Source organism: Ciona robusta, chromosome 4, assembly GCF_009617815.1.
Source record: "Ciona robusta chromosome 4, ASM961781v2".
Taxonomy (NCBI): domain Eukaryota; kingdom Metazoa; phylum Chordata; class Ascidiacea; order Phlebobranchia; family Cionidae; genus Ciona; species Ciona robusta.
Window position 1 is genome coordinate 1481174 of NC_143238.1, and position 19523 is coordinate 1500696.

At 33.8% G+C, this 19523-nt stretch overlaps 1 protein-coding gene across 1 annotated transcript in view; it reads right to left on the reverse strand.

Annotated features, from left to right (window-relative positions):
• The window catches only part of LOC149736403 (uncharacterized), a 38620-nt gene that overhangs the window by 2834 nt on the left and 16263 nt on the right, over window positions 1-19523 (reverse strand). The window contains exons 36-77 of the mRNA XM_089876882.1: window positions 19378-19514; window positions 19091-19324; window positions 18501-18729; window positions 18351-18392; window positions 17993-18135; window positions 17446-17623; window positions 16793-17074; window positions 16452-16505; window positions 16353-16391; window positions 16149-16285; window positions 15820-15997; window positions 15213-15506; window positions 14848-14886; window positions 14572-14717; window positions 14103-14265; window positions 13345-13728; window positions 12849-12986; window positions 12499-12647; window positions 12118-12324; window positions 9374-11931; window positions 8703-8952; window positions 7806-8459; window positions 7382-7609; window positions 6871-7087; window positions 6606-6653; window positions 6486-6550; window positions 5960-6155; window positions 5412-5659; window positions 4987-5191; window positions 4662-4759; window positions 4217-4343; window positions 3938-4069; window positions 3461-3669; window positions 2900-3083; window positions 2481-2725; window positions 2334-2388; window positions 2089-2261; window positions 1732-1836; window positions 1114-1294; window positions 1011-1051; window positions 689-808; window positions 420-527 (exon numbers count right to left, since the gene is read on the reverse strand). Coding sequence (XP_089733008.1) covers window positions 420-527; window positions 689-808; window positions 1011-1051; window positions 1114-1294; window positions 1732-1836; window positions 2089-2261; window positions 2334-2388; window positions 2481-2725; window positions 2900-3083; window positions 3461-3669; window positions 3938-4069; window positions 4217-4343; window positions 4662-4759; window positions 4987-5191; window positions 5412-5659; window positions 5960-6155; window positions 6486-6550; window positions 6606-6653; window positions 6871-7087; window positions 7382-7609; window positions 7806-8459; window positions 8703-8952; window positions 9374-11931; window positions 12118-12324; window positions 12499-12647; window positions 12849-12986; window positions 13345-13728; window positions 14103-14265; window positions 14572-14717; window positions 14848-14886; window positions 15213-15506; window positions 15820-15997; window positions 16149-16285; window positions 16353-16391; window positions 16452-16505; window positions 16793-17074; window positions 17446-17623; window positions 17993-18135; window positions 18351-18392; window positions 18501-18729; window positions 19091-19324; window positions 19378-19514 — 9620 coding nt within the window. The remainder of the gene's footprint in view (window positions 1-419; window positions 528-688; window positions 809-1010; window positions 1052-1113; window positions 1295-1731; window positions 1837-2088; window positions 2262-2333; window positions 2389-2480; window positions 2726-2899; window positions 3084-3460; window positions 3670-3937; window positions 4070-4216; window positions 4344-4661; window positions 4760-4986; window positions 5192-5411; window positions 5660-5959; window positions 6156-6485; window positions 6551-6605; window positions 6654-6870; window positions 7088-7381; window positions 7610-7805; window positions 8460-8702; window positions 8953-9373; window positions 11932-12117; window positions 12325-12498; window positions 12648-12848; window positions 12987-13344; window positions 13729-14102; window positions 14266-14571; window positions 14718-14847; window positions 14887-15212; window positions 15507-15819; window positions 15998-16148; window positions 16286-16352; window positions 16392-16451; window positions 16506-16792; window positions 17075-17445; window positions 17624-17992; window positions 18136-18350; window positions 18393-18500; window positions 18730-19090; window positions 19325-19377; window positions 19515-19523) is intronic.

Genomic DNA, 19523 nt, shown 5'->3' on the forward strand with positions numbered 1-19523 from the left:
ATTACTTAAATCATTCTATTTGAATATTTGAATAAAAGACTGACGATGCCATTTAGGCGAAATATATTTCTCAATTACCATTAGTGGTTGGACTTGATTTTTGTTGGTTACGTTTTCGTAACACTAGATCATTACTTAAACCAGTGGTTTATAAAATGTAAATCATACAGAATTTGTGAAGTACTTTAAAATGGGTAAGGGTAAAACACAGATTTTATTTATTTCAAAATAATAACACAATGTATGATAGTAATTTAAATTAAATAACAATTAATTTTTCTTACCCCATCTTTGTTGCTGCAGTGAGAAATAGTAAATATACAAAACAATCACAGAATTCTATCTTGTGACAGACTTAATTTCCGTGGTTTATTATTTCATCTAATTAAAAATTAAACTTTCAGAAAAGTCAAACTCACTTCCAATATCTGTGTTTTATTTTCTCCATGGTAGGGTAGTGTTAATGTACAACGCTCTGGTTTGCAAAGCCCACAGCAAGAACCTCTAACTTCTGTCACTTTGAAACCCTGTATAACCAAGTAGGTATGTACTGTATAGGTTTAAAAATTAATTTAAAAAATACAGAATTGCGGAGAACATAAATTGATGAGATAGAAAAGGAGTATGAGTGTTGTATATTTTTACAAATGGAAAATGCTGTTGCCGAATTGTTTGTGAAGCAACTTACCTCCGCACAGTCATCACATATTGTCACACTGCAATCAGATACATGGAAACCATCTGTTCCTATGGTTTCTGTACAATTACATGATGTACATGCATCAATGTCGAAACTGTCACCAGGTCTCTGTGATATGAACGAAAATGTTATAAAAAGACCAATTTTTATAAGGTGATTTTACTAATAAGTACGAACAAGTTTTTTACTAATGAGCAAATTTACTAACGAGTGCCTTAAAAAATAACACAGAAATTTGTTACGGTTTAGAAATTCTTTTAGTAATTTCATTAAAAAAACAAAGAACTTTAAAGCCACATTTCCTACTTACCTGTAGCATGGTCTCATTAACAAGACAGACAGCATCAGGAACTAAAATAAAATACAATATTACAATATCAACATGGCAATTACATCTACACATAACAACTTACTGCATCTGCATTCCACACAGCAAGATATTTTCTCACACACAGTTTTATATCCAAGCGAACAATCTGAAGGTTCAGGTTCTTCACATTGAACAATTTCTTTGGTAGACGTCGCCACACCATTTATATTTTCGCATCTGCGTCTGATGCAACCTTTTTTGTCAACATTCCATTCTTCCCCTATCTATGACAAAAATAAACCACCAAAAGTTGGATATAGCAAACTAAAATTAACAGATTAAAACAAGGCTTTGCTAGTTAGGAGTCTATATTTCCCAATCTTTATCATTTTAACTGTGCAGAGACAAGAAAAAAAAGAGATTTAAAAGGGTTGTCATCGAAAAAGTTATGGAAAGCCCTGGATTAAAGGATATTGGGTACTTAAAATATAAAAACAATAAGTTTTCTTAGTATTGAGAAAATAGACTGATAAATATTTAAATGAATACAACAAATTTCAAAAATACAAAACTGACAAACACTTATAACACCTTACAATGTTTCAAATCAGAACCAAGTGTTTAAAAGGCCATCTAAACAATTTTCTATAACAGGAAAGTTATTTTATTAAGCCTACATCTGGAATAAATAAATATATATATAAACATTACAAGTGGTTACCTCATAAAAGTCAGTCCCATTAGCACTTGTATAGTGACATCGATTGAAGACACATTGTGGGCAACACTGGTTTGGATAACGAATTGTTTCATCAGCTCTGTAACCCTGTATGCACATATGTATATTATATGTATGGATACACATTACATTTATTCATGACAGTAGGTGTACATATTTCTACATATAAATTTGTCTTAGGTTTTATTAATGCATTTTACATTAAAAAAGTGTCTTATGCAAAACAAGGCAACACTGGACAAACATGCCATTATGCAAAATCTTCTCCATTGTGATAACCATAAAAAAGCGATCATGAAGTGAAGAGATATAAAAATAAAATCACAAATGAAACCTTACTTGAGGACATCCACATTCATTGGAAGTGTCTCTGCACTTGACTTCATATTCACCAACTTCAGTCCTTGTGCAAGTACAATTACTACAGGGGTTGTTATCTGCAAGCCAAGTGTCGCCTTGGTTTGCTGTTACGACTGTATTGTTGACAATTGCCACACAGACGGGTAGACGTTCTGAGGTAAAATATAACAACCGTTAAAATTTAGAAAATGTTTTCAAGTTATTGTGCATGCTAAATCGCTTACCACATGTCTCATGCACACAGTTGCATATGTCAGTCGTTGTTCTTTTAGTTAATCCCTAAAAAACAACAGTTTTTTTAAACAGTCTGATACAACAAAACGTCCAAGTTTTGCTGCAACTGATTTTTTTTTAATTTAAAAAATACTTACCGGTTCACAAACAACCTCACTTTGGTTTGAGCATTTTGGACAAACACATTTGATCACTGGACAACATGATGTTGGCACCTCTACCAGTACTTTGGGTGAATCACAAGTTATCCTGCGTTCTGTACAAAGGTCCTGATCGCACTTGCACCTGTACACGGGTCGGCATCCGGGTTCATCTGTCATCCGCTGCTCCTGTTCACCGTGTTGACACCTTGGCTTTAAAGCATTACAACTGCTGTCACAATCTGTAAAAATGTAAATAGGACAATTTAAAACAGTTAAAAATAATGCTCACTTGGAATGTTTATGTGTAATAACATACTGAAAAAAAAAAAAAAAATTGAATTAAAAAAGTGACTATATCTCATAAATTTATACGATTTAAAAATTTTTGTAGGAAATTTTTAGGTGTAACTTACCACAGTGTTGATTGGTGGGACAACATGGGTCAGCTCCAGACACTCTTGGTATTTCACAATCTCCACACACAGGTAGAGGAACCTTCTTTTTACAAACTCGATCGCCACATTTTACTTTGAGAGTTTCAGCATCACATTCACATTCACGACATCGGTTTGTTTCAGGTGTCCATTTCTCGCCAGCCTGAAATAATGTATTTATATTGTGTAGTACAAACTTTCACAGAGTTGCGTAAAAGGTTTATGTATATCATACATGAAGAAAGCAATAATACAAAAAACAACCGAAGACTAAATATTTCCTTAGGCTTTCTACTGCACGTTATAAACCAATATAGACCATTGGCATACAATTTTAGGACGGTACTCTTGGTACTATTTGGTTTCTGTACCATATTCAGTGTAACAAGTCAAAAAAATATTAAAGTTTTTCGTAGAATCGTTCCGTCTTTCATGCATTACAACAGTTAATTCAAAATCTTCTGTTTAAAAGGACACAATGACATATAGAATATAACCCATGTTGTGGCAGTTGGCTATAAATAAAAATTAGAAACTCACCTCTCTGTAAACAGCAGCATCATTATCAAAGCACTTGGAACACAACTTGTTTGATCTACAAACCCCATCTACAACTACTTCATCATCCGCACATTGTAAGAAGCATCCTTCAATAGGTTCATTTACCTTCTTTGATGGTTGTGTACAGCTCTTCTCATAAGGAGAATCTCTACAAGCATCATATACACGACCAGCAGGACATCTCATTGCTGGTGGGAGAAAAAAATCACAAAAATATTATATATTTCAAAATTCACTAAAAAAATTGAAATTTAAAATTATTACACAAAATCATAAAGAAACAGAATATACTTAAATTAAAAAAAAGTTAAACTGTTAGTAAAAGCACAGTTTTTTAACTTTTTCCTCTTATATACATAATTTTATAGACCAATAATAGTGTATTAGCTACTTTGTATTACAGTTATCAATAAATGATATTGAAAACTTCTAAATTTAATTATAACAATGACTTACAGCATGCGGTATCAGTCCTCCAATCAACACAAGCCCCTGCATGACGACACACCTCAGCAAAAGCAGCCAACCAATCACATGCAGGATAATTCTTGCTGCATGTTTCATTTCTGCAAGCCACATAGTATGTACCTGTACAACAGAAAAACATAAGCTGAAAAAATTTAATAATCTGAAAACTATTTAGTAAAGCAAAGTTTAACCATAAATAATGTTCGAAATGACATATTTCAATTAAAATATCTAACAAGGTTGAATTCATATATTTGAGTAACTTACTGAAATCCACCAGTGATCTGCACTGAGCAAACTCCTCTCCCTCACTAATCTTCAAACACAGCGGATCAGGATCACGTGTGCAATGTTGGCTTATTGGTTCTGGTTTCACACATATTTCCTCTTCATTCTAAGGAGTATAGTGAAAGCCATTGAAAGAAAGAAGATCATAGCAATCCATAAACAGCCCAGGAATACAACTAAACAGCTCAGAAAACAAGAGGCCTATTGACGCGAACAATGCCCATTGTGATGCATTGTTTTATCACATTTTCAGGAATGAAGTTTTGAATTTCAAAATAAAGTTTACAATCAGAGCAGTTACAAGTATATTGTATCCTTGGTGTTTGCAGTGGTTTTGTTAGAATAAAAACTCATTAAATCAACTTAACGCGATAGTATCCAAATTTTGTTAGGAAATTATAAAATAATATAAAAATATTAAAACCTTGGGGAAGTTCCAGCTGTATGCAAATTCTGTTGCATCCTCGGTCAGTATATGATTCCTCATGACCATGTCATTGGAGCTCACGCCATTGCAATCACCTGTCAATCAATGGTTATGACTGCAACATTGTCTTATATGCTGTCCGGCGCCATAGCGCAGTTGGTTAGCACGCTTGCCACATAAAAATGAAAACAATTTCCAAAAAACAAACACCTACAAAGTAACAGAACAAAGAAACAGAACACCCATGTTTAACAACTGTCATTTTCCGGCCACGTGAGGATAAGGTATGTTACATTCATTCAACCATAAGTTAATCTCTTACCACACATTCCCTCAGTTTTATTGGCACACCGATGCGCAGGGAGGCTGATGGTGACATAGTGCACAGCTGGCACATAACGCACTTCAAGCCCAAGCTCTGATACAGTGAGAAAGAGCTTAATGATCCCAAGGACCTCAATATGAACTTTATAACCCAAAATTTTTTCATCATGAGGCAATTTAATCACAACATCATTTCTTGTGACCTAGAAATTAATCACAAACAGTTTCTTTCAATTTTTTTCATGCAGGTATTTCATAAAATGGACGAGCAGTCCTGTTTTTGTGCAGTGTTTTCGCAAATGTTTTATGAATGTAATTATTACATAAAAAACTTTTTCAAATTTATTTTGTTTTGAAATTTTAGGTCAAACTATTTTAGATAATCAAGAAGTTATAAATTAATCTACAAGCAAACAAACTTACAGAAAGATTATTTCTCAGGTGATAAGTAATGTTTGACAGTTGAACCGTAACATCCGCAATACAAGACCCCGCATCAATGTGTTTGAGATCACAGGAGTCCGTGGAATGGAAGATTTTCATTGGAAGGTCTTTTTCTTCCCCAAGTTTAAACTGAGTCAATGTATTCTGGCATCCAGAGGAACTTGGGTAGAAATATAACGAGCCATCGAAAGTGTGGTAGCCGGGATCACCAGCTATTGTACAGTAACCTGGAAGGAATGTCATGCTTATTATTCCCTACCATAAGGTATATGAGTATTAAAAATAAGAATTACTTGAACTGAGATACAATTGTGACCAATATTTGAAGTTGGGTAAAAAAGTAACCATGAAAAGACCATTTTTTAAGAGTTAATGTATTAAAAGAGAACTCAAAGTTGTTACATATTGGACTTTTTTACTTAAAATAGTAAAGACTAATGTAAGAGAAACACTAGTGTGTATTTTATCTGAAAAAAAAATTAGTGATTAACTATACCCCCATCATGGTAACAAATATTTCTACATACATTGACATTGCCACTGGCATTCACAGTCATGGTCATAATACAGAACAGGTTCAAATCCATTTTGACAACGTGGTTTTCTCGTCTCATCGCACATTAGTCTTTTGTCTCTGAACCTCATTGATCCATCATCAGAACAAACATAATATCGACAACTATCATTTGTGTCTGGATATGCAATGCTTCCATGGTCCAGTAACTGTAGAAATTTAACAGCTTGTTTAAATAGTTAGTTCAAATAAAAATAGTTTGCAGTAATATACAAATTATATATGTTATAAAATTACTAACAGAGTTTTTAAAAATGGTTACAAATATAGCCACAAAATGAGGTTGTCATAACTCTAAAAAGAGCTGCTCTACAGTATCCAATAAGTATATCTTGGGGTAAAGCACCAATGTGTAAAACAAAAAAAAAACAATAAATTAAACTGTAGGATTAAGATCACTTTGTGTAACCTTCGAGTAAATGTGATAACAAGACGCTGGTAGTAGGTAAAAACGGTATTGCTTATAAAGTTATAGTTACCACAGTTTGTTGGTTGTCCACGTCATAATAGGCACATTTGTCAGTTGTAACATTTGGACTTGGCGCTGAAGAAGAAAAATGTTAAATATCAACAAACTTTTTATTTAACTTGACCCTTACTGTATGCTGAAGTAACGGATGTGAACTCGAATGAAGGAGTTGTGCTACCTGATAATGCAGATGCTGGTTACATAGACTCATATATATAAGTATATATATATTTGACCAAATCATTTTAATGTATGAGGGTTAAGAATTAAATAAAAAATAAGATTAAGTATTTACTGTTTCATGTATATATAATTACATTTACATCTTTATGCTTTTTTATTATTATAATATAAAATACATTACTTATTTTACCAATATCATAGTTACTACATACCTTCAATAGGTGGTGTACATAACTTATCAAACACTGTCTGTAGAACTGATACAGAGCTTAGTTCATCAAAGTTATTGACTTGAACATTGGTGATATGTTTAGGTTGATGCAACACCATAATTGGTGTTGATGATATTTCTACAATCACACCATCCACCCCTGTGTTGTGTGCATCAGCAATGTCACTTAATTTATCAGATACTCTGGACACGTCATCCTGAAATGATCAGAAACGTAATTAGTGGACAATACGTTTCGCTAAAAATGTGATACATTTCATTGAACTGATGCTTTAAACTGTTCGGAAACCCTCTTTTTAGTTTATTCATTTTTTGTTGTTTTTGTTGGTTTAAGAACTTCAATTATAATTGAATTGTATTAATTGTTTTTTTTACATAGAAATTTTGTTTATTTCTAGTATTTAGTCATTGAAACAATTATTTTTTTGCTGGATCTTTAAAAAATTCAACATTTTGGTAATATTAGATATTATTCCCATATGTTCACTTACATCTGGATGATTTTGGGTCACCAGAAGTACTTTCCATGGCACATCACTTCTTGCTCCTAATTCTGAAGTTAAAATTCTATCCAATACAATGTGCAATGCTTGTGAGGTGTATGTTACATTCTCGTTTGATGGTTGAATTGACTTGATTGCTTCAACTACAGAAGTGTCTGATGCATTTGTGAAGTTGGATGCCAAGAACAGATTGAAGCCATAAGAAGCAACTGAAACCTTAAAAATCAAAGCAAATTTGCAAGACAATTTTTAGAGTATATAGTGCTTATTTTATACACAAATGTCATATCACTCATAAAACATAGAATTTTTTCTCTTTTTCTAGTTGTTACATTGCATTCTATGATTAGGAATAATAAACTTTAGACAAAATATCAAAATGGTTTTAGTTTAAAAATTATGAAACACCTACCGCTGTTTGCGATGAACTTATTTGGAAGTTCTCCAACACCTCACGTACAAAGTCCTTTACTTGTTTTAGTTGTTTCTTTGTTATATGCGATGCATCCACAACTACTGCTATGTCTGCTTTGTATTCACATTTACCACTTGGTGTAGTGACCTCGGTTGGTGTGAATGCAGTGGTTGTGACAAGTGGTGTAAGTTCCTTGAAGTTGGAAACATTATGGCATAATATGTCTGTAAGGTTGTTCACAATACTATTGAACAAAAGAGGACTCGCAGATATTACTCCATTTTTTAAAGTACTGAGCTGCTTTACATATGGAACAAATGTATCTTCAGGACCAACTGTTATTAAACTTATGTTGAGTTGCTGAATTCGATTAATTTCTGAAATAACTTCCTCAGGTTCATCTGAAGGCAACTGGTCAAGCAAAAGCACAAGCACTTTATCAGAATTCGTTCTAACTCCATCTCCAAGCAGCAATTGAAATGAAGCATACTCAAGGACAGGCAGCAGAGAAGGTTTTTTATCATTTGGTGAGAATTCCATCACATCATCCACTGTTCTTATGGCTGTCGCAATATCCTCAGAACGTTGCAGTTCACTGGCAAGTGTTGGAACTGAATCAAACTTAACAATCCCAAAACGTGTTTTCTCTGGCTGTAAAATAATAGAAAAATCTTAATACATAAACATCTTGCACAACCGTACACACTAGGACTGCTGAAAAACAAGTATAGAAACACTAGAAAATATGTACTCACATTACATTGCCTAGAACATTAAATGGTTTTTATTATAATTTATCTATAAAGTGATAGATCAGTTTTGGTCCCGATCACGGATTTTATAGTGTGCATTATTGCAGAACCCTACTAGTTGATAACACAGAAAAATATTTACCTGTAAATCTAAGGAACGTAGAGAATCTTTCATCAATGACCTCGTCAAACCTGCTTTCAAATTTTCCGACAAGATATTTTTGTCGACCAAAAACACAACATCCATAACACGTGGGCAAACACCAGCAAGAGTGGTTGTTGTTGCTGCTGGTGCACTGGTTGTGGTAATGTGTGGTTCAAATCTGCTGTCACATGTGCTGTCCCACACCATATGTACAACTCCTTTAGCATAGTAACGCAGGAACCGTGTTCTGTCAAAGAAATTTATAACTGTAATAATTTAAGTGAATGAATGAATGTAAGATACTTTATCCTCGTGTGGCCGGAAAACGACAGTCCGTATCACTCGGGTTTAACACCCCTAGCCAGCTTTTGAGTTACCATGTATGTTACTTTGTAGGTGATTTTTGTTTTGGATTTTTCATTTTTTTAAGTAAGATGATTTGAACAACCCATTAGTAACCAATGGGGTGGAGCATTTGCCATTAAGTGTCTTGGACTGATGAGGTTTGAGTCCATTACCTCTGGGTTACAGGTAGGCATGCTAACAACTTTGTTACTGCATAACTTTTGCCACAGCCTGCCACTAAATAACTAATAGATTGAATTGCATTGCAGTTTTATTAAGTTAATTACAGAATAAACTTTATAACATAAAATTGACTTACTAACCTGAATGCTTTAAGGTAACCATCTTCATTGACAATATCTTTCCATGGAAGACTCATTGCATCATTAGCAACCACGGCTGCTACAAAAGTTCCGCTTGATTTAATCTGCTCTATTTTGTTTAAATTCTCATTAAAATCACTTGCTTTTCTACTCATTATGAGCACTATTATCCTTTTTAAATCAGGGGCGTCTGGTCGTCCATAAGTTTGAATCATTTCTACCGCTGCTTCTAAACCATTCTGTACCATAAGAGGTCCGGAAGATGGTGAAACCAGCATTCGATTCTTGTAAGCAGCCAAAAAATCCTCTTTAGTTGAAACAAAGCCTTCAGTGACCAAATCAACATCTTGACTAATCCGGATTATTCCGGCTCGAACATGATCGTCAGCAAAGTAAAGGTGCCGGTGATTTTCTGCAAAGAACCTTTGCAGAGAAAGTTGATTTCGCCGGCTTGATGTAAAAGCATCGTCCACTACAAATACTATATCCACCTTGCATGGTGGGGCTGTAGTAGGGGGAGGTGGGGTGGGTTCAACCGGCACCTTGGCCTCTTCTTTAGAGCAGATAAGTTCAATAACTTCATATTCAAGATTGTTTAGCTCGCGGAGACGATGTACAGGTATATATCCATCAGGCACTGTTGTAAAAGCAGATGGGTTGTTCACATGAATACCGCCAATAAAGAAGGTGATCACTTCTGCACCTCTTCTTCTAGCTGCTTCGATTGCTTGCTCTAAGCTGTCATAACTGTTTCTACCAATCAAAAGCAAAATTGTTTGTCGAATTTCATTTGTTCCAGGTCTTGGGTGACTTATGGTAACATTGTTTAGCACAAAGTTAAGAGCCTTGCCCACATTGGCAGGCACAGCACTTCCGTAATGATGAAGGTCATTCATAGCTTCTTCTACTTCAATGACACTTGGGTAATCCTCCATTCCAAAGTTGATATATGGCTCCTTCCCATAACTTACAGCAGCAAATCTGCTTTTTTCCTGCCCACTCATTCGATCCAGAAGTCTAGCCATTCTTTTCATGAAACTAGTGACCTTGACTGCAGCACTGTACGGAGACAAAAGCATCATATCATAAACGAAAGTGATATCTGCAGCAGAACACAACATGTTTGGACGTATGGGTGGTGCATGGGGTGTGAACCATTTCCGCGATTCACAAATATGAGAACTGATCACTTGTGCTGTGTTAGGAAGGTATTGTGGTGGATACACAGGGAACTGACGGTATGGAAGGCTTTCAATTGATCCCGTTTCTAAGAAGTTGGTTTCTACAGATACCACATCCAGCTCCATATTTAGTGCTTTCATTGAATCCCAAATATCTTTTGTCAAAGTTCCTCTTACAGTTCTACTGATCAAGAGAATGACGTGCTTTTCAACTTCAGTTTCAATTCTACTTGAGTTAAGCATATGAACAGCTGCCATAATTGTTTCTCCAATTTCAATAGGATTTGTTTGTCTGCTTGAAAATAAACCAGAAATAACTTGCGTCAAATTTTGAGTATAATCTCTGTCAGGTAACAAGACCAGGTCTGGATTTCTCCCTGTAACAATTAACCCATTCCTAGCATGTGAGGGGCCAAATTGAACAAGGTTTTCCATCTGTAAGAAGAAGTCATGTACAGGTGTTGAAAATCTTGTGTTTGTAAGTAGTTCTTCATCTACAATAAACACAACTTCTACATCAGGTGAGCATATGGTAGGAGTGGTTGCTGTAACCATAGCGGGTGTGGTAAAACCAGTGTATTTGTCGCATAAGTAATCCACCAACTCATTAACAGCTGTCTGAATGCCATCACTAGAAAAGTCAGGAACCAAAACAGACTTTTGTACAGATATATTACTATTGTTCCCATTTAGAACTGGAACCAAAGTCACAGAATTTCTGAGGGCCTTATTCATGCGACTGTTTAACTCAGGTGATAAGTTAATGTTTCCACTTCCTAAGTTAACAATAAATTTTCCAGGTTCCACATTTTCCAACAATCTTGAATTGAACACAACTTCATTTGCATATTCCACGCCATCAACCAGGTCTTGTGAACTTGAAGATGTTGATGTTCCATTCATCCACACGATGGCATCTTGTACCACACTTCTTCTGTGGTAATCATCCAATCCAAACACAACGTGAGGAGGGTTACCACCTCCATACAAAACAGCAGCTACCCTCACATTTCTTGGACTAATTGCAAAATTTTCAACTAAATCGATCATCAGAGCTTTTGCTTCTGTTCCATTATTTGCAAGGAGTTTTCGGTCGACCAGGAAAACCAAATCAGCCACTAGGTGTGAGCAGCGAGCAGAAGTTGGAGGCCGTAATGGGTGGTCAAAACACACAGAGTCATGTGTTGTATTTCCTGCCTTAGAAAACTGCTTCAAAGTCATGAAGGGTTTATAAAGACTTGGATGAATCACAAGATTCCTGGCCTGACCCCCAGTGGCTCGTGGGTGGCGAGCATACACTGCCATGGTTACATTGTTGTTGTATAAAACTTCAAGAACAGAGTGGTTTACATGTTCAGGTTTTCGATCCAAAATTATCTGAAATGATAAACAACTTACAGTGATTTGTAAAAAGGAAGCAAATTTTGCCTTATTTCACACACTGTTTTACAAGAGTAAAATTAACAAGCAATATGTTCAGCCGAAAGCAAAACATGAAAAAAAAACAGTAGTTAAGATTATTAAACATTCAATTTTAGAACTTTTCATAACCTATTTTCTTACATTTATTACAGATTTTCCGGGAGTGGTCTTTTTCATCTCTGCAACAGCCTTTAGGATCACATCATTTGCATTAGATTCTTTCTCATAAATTTTGGAAACTTGGTCCACATTTGAAAAAGTTTCATTCAAAACAGATTTTATTTCTTCAGCAGTTTGATTGGCATCAAATGCAATGATGGTGTGTTGGTTGGTGGACAGAACAGATATCTGATGGATAAGTAAATAACGAATTAGTACACAGCACAATTTATGTAAATATAATTATTAACACTATTATTATATATCTTCATAGTGTCTTAATCAATTCAGCCTTTTTGGTATCATATTAAAGAAACATTTGGGTATGCTTTCATTTATGTTGACAACTTATAACAACGTTACCTGCACATGGTCCTGACCAATGGTGAAAATATCCACAGCATCTTCCATAAACTTCTTCAAGGATTTTCTTTCATCTTTGCTTCCACTTATCAATTTTTCATCCACAATAAATGCGAGGTTCGCTCTTTCATCGCACACTAGTTCAAACTCTGAAATGAAAATGATTTTTAACTATTGCAAAAAACTATAGCATTATTTTACAATATATTTATATAGCGTGCCAGCAAAAACTCGAAATTAAATTGTGTTAAAATAAATAAATTAATTATAAAATACATTAAATTGCTTGCTGGTAGAATTCTACCAAGTTTACATAGTTTCAACATCAAACCTTACTAAACCTTATTTACCTCCAGGTGGTGGTCTCGTTGGAGTTATTGCAGTGGTTATGTTGGTAACTACTGTTGTTGGTAGTGTGGTGTAACCAGAAGGAAGGGTAAATGGCTGGGTGGTTGTTACATTTTCATGAGGTATAAATGCCATCATTCCTGAATAAATGAAATTATATTTGTGTTCGTGTTTTTATTTTAAAATTTTAGTATGACTTTAACAAAAACTAAATGCGAAACAAATTAGCTGATTGAAAACCAAAGAAAACTTTTATTTTTATAAAACTGATTAAAATCAAATGTGGATTTTGTTTTATTATTTATCGTCTTGTAAGCTGAATTTAAAGCTCAAAATTCCTCTCTGTAACCACAAATCAATAGTTATAATGCTTTTTATTCCTAGCAACCAAACCCTAGTCATCAACATAGTATGGTGATTTTAATTTTCTAGATACTGAATTCAAACAATTTTTTTGAACAGTCAAACATTTAAATAAAAAGGTTAGACTTTTCTTACCATCACACAATCTTGTGCTGAGATCATCCACCAACATATCATTGCTCAGTGCTTGGTAACCTCCCTTCACTATGCTCCACTTTATAAATGGCCGATAATTGTCAAGCATTAATTTCAGATCTGTAAGGTTTTCATCTACACCAGTTGAAGCAGAATTCCCATTCAATTCATCAGAGTGAGAACCACCATTAAGCTCTGCTTTTTCTTCTTGATGGTTTGTAACAATGAGAAGATAAATATGCCAGCTGAGATCTGTGTTTTTGAGAGCTTGAAGTCCTCTGGTTAGAGATGGGATATTGGATGAAACATCTTCATCAAGGAGGATGACAGCACTCTGGATGAGGACATGACGATCTTCTTCAGATAAACCTTCAATTTCATTATCTGTGAAAAATGTAAAATTATTACAAGATCATTAACCGGAGATGGGCAAACTTTCAGAGACACAGGTTTTCTATTTAGCATGTGGGTCATTCAAGTCTTAAATTTAAAATGCAGATATAAAAGATGGGTTTACACATTATTTTTTTATAACACCCAATAAAGAATATAAAAAGAGTTGCTGTAATTCGTCTACAATCATAAACAAATTTGGCGAATATATATAGATGAGGTTCTACAGCAAAGTACACAATAAGGCGTGGATACAGGTCTTTGTTAAACCAATACTATAAAGATACCTAAATAGCAAAATAAATTTTTGGAATCTTACACGAAAAAAAAGTTATATCGAACAGCCAGAACAAAAAAACACTAACTTTGGAACTTTGTAGCAAAATCATACAAAGCATCTCCAGTATTCCTGGTTCCATAAAACAAGGGAGTAGCAGTCACACCATTCGTAGTCGCCACTTCACCATTATGTGATATGTAGTTTATGTGATCAGTGTGGGTTGCATTGTTGTATGTTAATACAGTGAACTGGAATTTAAAATGTTGGTTGAATTCATGCAATAGTGGGATAATATACAATAAACCAAAATTTAGAATTTTTAATTTACCCAAGAGATATAATTTGAAAAAATATTTACCCAAGCGATAACAATTTGAAAAATACAGTTGATTTGTGTAATATTTTTCTGTGAAAATAGTTACTTAGACCCCTATGCATAAATCTAAAATAAATGGTAAAACTTCCACATATTGCGATAGAAAAAGATTACATAATAAACTAATACTTAAATATTTCTATAATCTTGTAAGATTCTGTTAAAAATCCAAGCTAACCTGCGTTCTTGTTTCAGAAACTACAAACTTGGATGAAAGTTTTCGAATGAAGTTAAAAACCATAGAATTGTCATTGTTAAGTTTTTGTGCAACTTCACTGGAACCATCCATAAGAACAATAATGTCATTGGGCACGTTATCGCATGCTGTAAAGTAAAACAAGTTTTTATTTATGTTGATGTCCTCTTCCACTATTTTATTTCAGGTATCTCTATGGAGAAAAATTGTTTAATTAAAATATAAAATATAAATTTTAATAACTCTATTTATTCATACCTGATGTTGGAGCAATAGGCCTTGTTGGTGTTGGCACAACTGTAGAAGAATCAACTTAAAATTAACATGAAAACAATCAAAACCAAACTAACTGTAGGTAAAAACAGTGTAGACCATTTAGTATCAATTCTTTTTTACATGTTTCCTTGTTGCTTTTTATATATTCTCAATGACAACAAAAATTTATATTATTACAAATATTTGTGGTTACCTGAATATAACACTATACAAATAACATATTCATAAAATATATTCCATATAAATAGAGAATAGTATAACACTAAAATATCACTTAGATATTTATGGCAGTTACTAAACAAATCAGATACCTATAGCATTTACAAAACAAATCAAATTCAACTTACCTTCACATATTAAGTTTGTTAAGTTGTGAGCTACAGATGGCAGTTGTTCAAAGCCATTATGAATTGGAATTACTTTCGATGGATTAATTGCCCTTCCCAGTGAGGTCTGGATGACATTTATATCGGAGGGTGAGAGGTCTTCACTTGGGGGAAGTACCAGTGCAATGATATTAACCCCTTTTATAACCCCAGCAGTGATGACATTGTTAATGTTTGGAATGGACATGGGGGTTTGTACGTCAGTAATTGTTACTACTGCCACCTTCTGGGCATCTGGTCGAGCTCCATTTGATTCTTTAAATCAAGTTTAATTAAATTAACTTATTGTGTCTTAAATATAAGTTAGGCTTGATGTCTATGAAGCTAAGGTTAGTATGGATACAACTTATGAGGAAAACAATCTTTATGGTTTGCTAAAGGTACTAGTGTAATTAGTAGTAGTTGTCTGGCTTTGAAATATAAGCCACTTTTATCGGTATTATGATGTACAATATTTCCAAAAGAAATACACAGTTTTAATAAATAGTTTTTATCCATTTATACATTACAACAGCATTTTTTTCAATGAATGTAAAATCAAGAGTGGCACGCAACATAGAATGTTTACCTTGAAATAGTTGATCAAGTCCTCGTTCAATCATAAAGGCAGAGTTTCCAGGATTATTAAGTGGGATTGTCAAATTATTGATGCCACTCAGTAACTTGTCACGTGAGGTGAACTCATTTAAATGAAATCCAGTTGGGTATTCATTATAAAGTGAATCACCTGTAAAACTTACACCAACCTAAAAAAAAATAATAAGTGAATACATACTAAAAAATCAAAAATGTACCAATGGATAAAGTTTAATCATTCATATAACCTTTAGATTGGCTATAATAGATACAACAAACAATTTTAGATTGACTACATAGGAGAAAATGTGGCTTAAATACCTGAGTATCATCAGGACCAACGTTTAAAGTATTAGCAACATTTCCCAGCATTTCTTTATAGAATGGCAATGCTGTGTTAGCATTTTGTGATCCATCCATAATGAATATTAGATCCGTAGGCGGCATTGAACTGCAATCTGTTCGAGATTTAAATAATAAAAAAAATACAAAAAAAGTATTTTACACAATTTCAGTGTAACTTGCCTGCAGCAAGAGTAGGTTGCGAAGAGGTAATCGGTTGAACTGCGTTAAATGTTTAAAATTAATGTTTTAATATAAGTTTTTAAACTATAGCTGACTAACCTGTTGTTGGTGTTGTTGTTGTTGTTAAAAGACCTGTTGTTGTTGATGGAGGAGCTGAGTGCAAAAAGTTCATGATATTAGTTGACAAGGTAAAGAAATGCATCTGTTTTAGTGTATTATAATAGAATATTTACATAATGTAACTAGAAATATTAAGGTATTGGTTTATTGTATAAAAATATTTACACTTCGTTGTTGCTCCACAACACAAGATCGGTCAGAATTATTAAAATTAGCTATTAATGTGTTGTTCAATGATAGACACTTGAGTATATAATGTTGTGTTGTAAAAACAAAGAAAAATATGAGTAATTGTAAATTAAGAATAACAAAACACATACTTCCGCAAATCAATTCTTTCAATTGATCGACGTGATCTGTTAGTTCACTGAAATCAACAGATGAAACCAATCTGGCATGGTCTCCTACTGATTCCTCAAGCAAGTCAAGCTCTTCAAGCTCATCATTGGGAACAACAAGAGCTATCACTTCAGTATTGGTGAGAATGGTGCTGCCTATAACACCTCTCACAGATGGAGTAGACGTGCCGTAGTCAGGTGGTTGGGAGCGTGTAATTTCAATAACAGCTACTTTACGAGCATCAGGGCGTCCACCAGCAGATTCTACAAGATTGCATGATTTTAAAAAAAATTGTCATGATTTTAAAGAGTGATTATATTTATTCGCAATATGTCTCATTAATTCGGGCCACTTTAGTTCTTTATTCTATTTGATTAGAAATTTTTCCTTTTTTATATAGAAGCATCTAGCTTTCAAAGCCAAACTGTTAAACCAGAAACAAAGATAGAATTTTTGAATAAAACAATTTTTTGTTTTCGTTTTTAAGTCAATACTTTTAAACAATAAAAAAGAATCATACGCAATATTGAATGTTAGGCTGAAATGGTGAATATAAAATATTAAAAGGTCAATTTTTCATAGCAAAATAAGGAAGTAGTATTTGGTACACCAGACAAGGTATACAGTTTTATACCAAGCAACTTTTGACTGAGTGCTTCTTGTATTGCAGGTGTAAAGAACATGACATCATTGTTTGGATTCTCAAGCTTATCAATTGCATCTTGTACCTCATTTATGTTGGATTTTTCACTTAGAGGAAAACCATTCAAACCTGAACCATGCAACTCATCACCATAGAGAAATACACCAACCTGATCGAATAAGAAAATTGGTTGGCTGATTATTTGATTCTAGTAGGGTGAGGAAGATTTTTGTTCTATTTTCTTGTCCAATTTGGTACTCAACAAACTGTATCCTAACGACTTTAATAAACCATTGTTAATTGTTTAAAACTTGTTCAGAATGTTTGCCAATTGTGTGCCAAAGGTGTACCACCTTACCCCACGGTACGATATCATGGGCAGCTAACATATTATCCTTTAAATTTACACAAACCATATTAAAAAGATTTGCTATTATTACAGAAAAGCTAAACACAATATTTGAGTATATAAGTGTTTTTATTGTAACCTGTCTAAGCATTAGATACATTAAATTTACTCTGTTATTACTTCACCCACTTGAGTATCACTTGGGCCAATTTTGAACAGTTTTGTTAAATTTGAAAGCAGTATCTTATGTTGCATCAAACGCAATTCACTGTTTTCAGATCTAGAACCATCCAGTACAAATATAATGTCAGTGGGTGGCATGTAAGAACATTCTGCAAATACACAATATTGGAATAATAGGGTAAAAATATTAAGAGAAAAAATAGGTTAATAATAATGCGCAGATATATATTTAAAAATACTAAACCAAATTTGGACCTATGAAACCAAATTTGGACAAAAAAATTGAGTAGACAATACATAGTAACATTTTTTAAGGCTAAGCATAATAGCCCTAAGAAAAATTTACTCTTAACATTATTTCTACCTGGTTGAACTGATGATATAGTTGTAGTTAAAATCCTTGGATCTGTGAATAGAAAATATTAGTTTAAGGGGAAAGCCTACCAAAATTTGAAAAAAATGGTTAAAGAGGATATTAAAGTTTCTAGAACAGTTATAGCAGTTATTGTTTTACATGTTTCCCGAGCTAGAGGTCTGCAGATGCTCGCTGCCACTTCATCCACAAGTGAACTTGCTTCATTCATATCTTCCACTGTATAAACATAGTCATCATGTGATGCAATGCCTTCAAGTTGGTGAGGGTCAACTGACCCCACCCCTATAGTGATCAAATGGAATGTTTCGTTCCATTTATCATGAACAACTTGAATTTTATTGAGTACTTCCTCACGTATGTCTTCATCCTGGAAAACATTAGGATTTAAACTTCAAGTTTACTCAAGTAGAATACCTTTAAATGAATTACTTAAGATCTACTGGCATCACAACCTTACAGCTTATAACATGGGTAGGCTATTTTATAAATTTTTGTCTGCAAACAATTAACTGTATGTGACATTTAGCATTTTTTTAGTATAACTTGGGAACTCAATTGTAACTAGTTGGCTTAAGAGTTAAATGACTCGCTGATGAGAAAACAGAAGGTCATAATGATGGCAAATTTAAACTTTGTAGATTTCTTTACTATGCATACTTTTCACTGTGACTTAGCACTGGTATTCACAATAGTTGAAAACAGTCAATTTGGTAACAATTTGTTTATACCTTTGCTCTTCCATCAGTTATAAGCACAATCACAAAAGGTACATCTGGCCTTCTTCCTGAATCTGAACCATCTATGACAGTTTGCAATACAAGTTCCAATGCATGGTAAGTGTATGTAACCCCTTGAAGCATCTGCATGCCTGCAATTGTGTGTAACATTCCATCTAAGTTGCCAGGGTATGTAGAAAGGAGCCATTCCACTTGTGAGCGCTTGCTGTACTGCACCAAACTAACCTGAAAAATACATATGGGCAAATACGCAAAAAAACGTATATTTCTATACTTACTCTAGTTTCATCATTCGGAACATCAAATTTTTTGATCAAGTTACCCAGAATATCTTTTAGTGTTATAAATCCATCAATACCAATGCTATATGACGAATCAACAACTAAAACTAAATCAACTGTGCAACCGGTTAAACCTGAAGGAG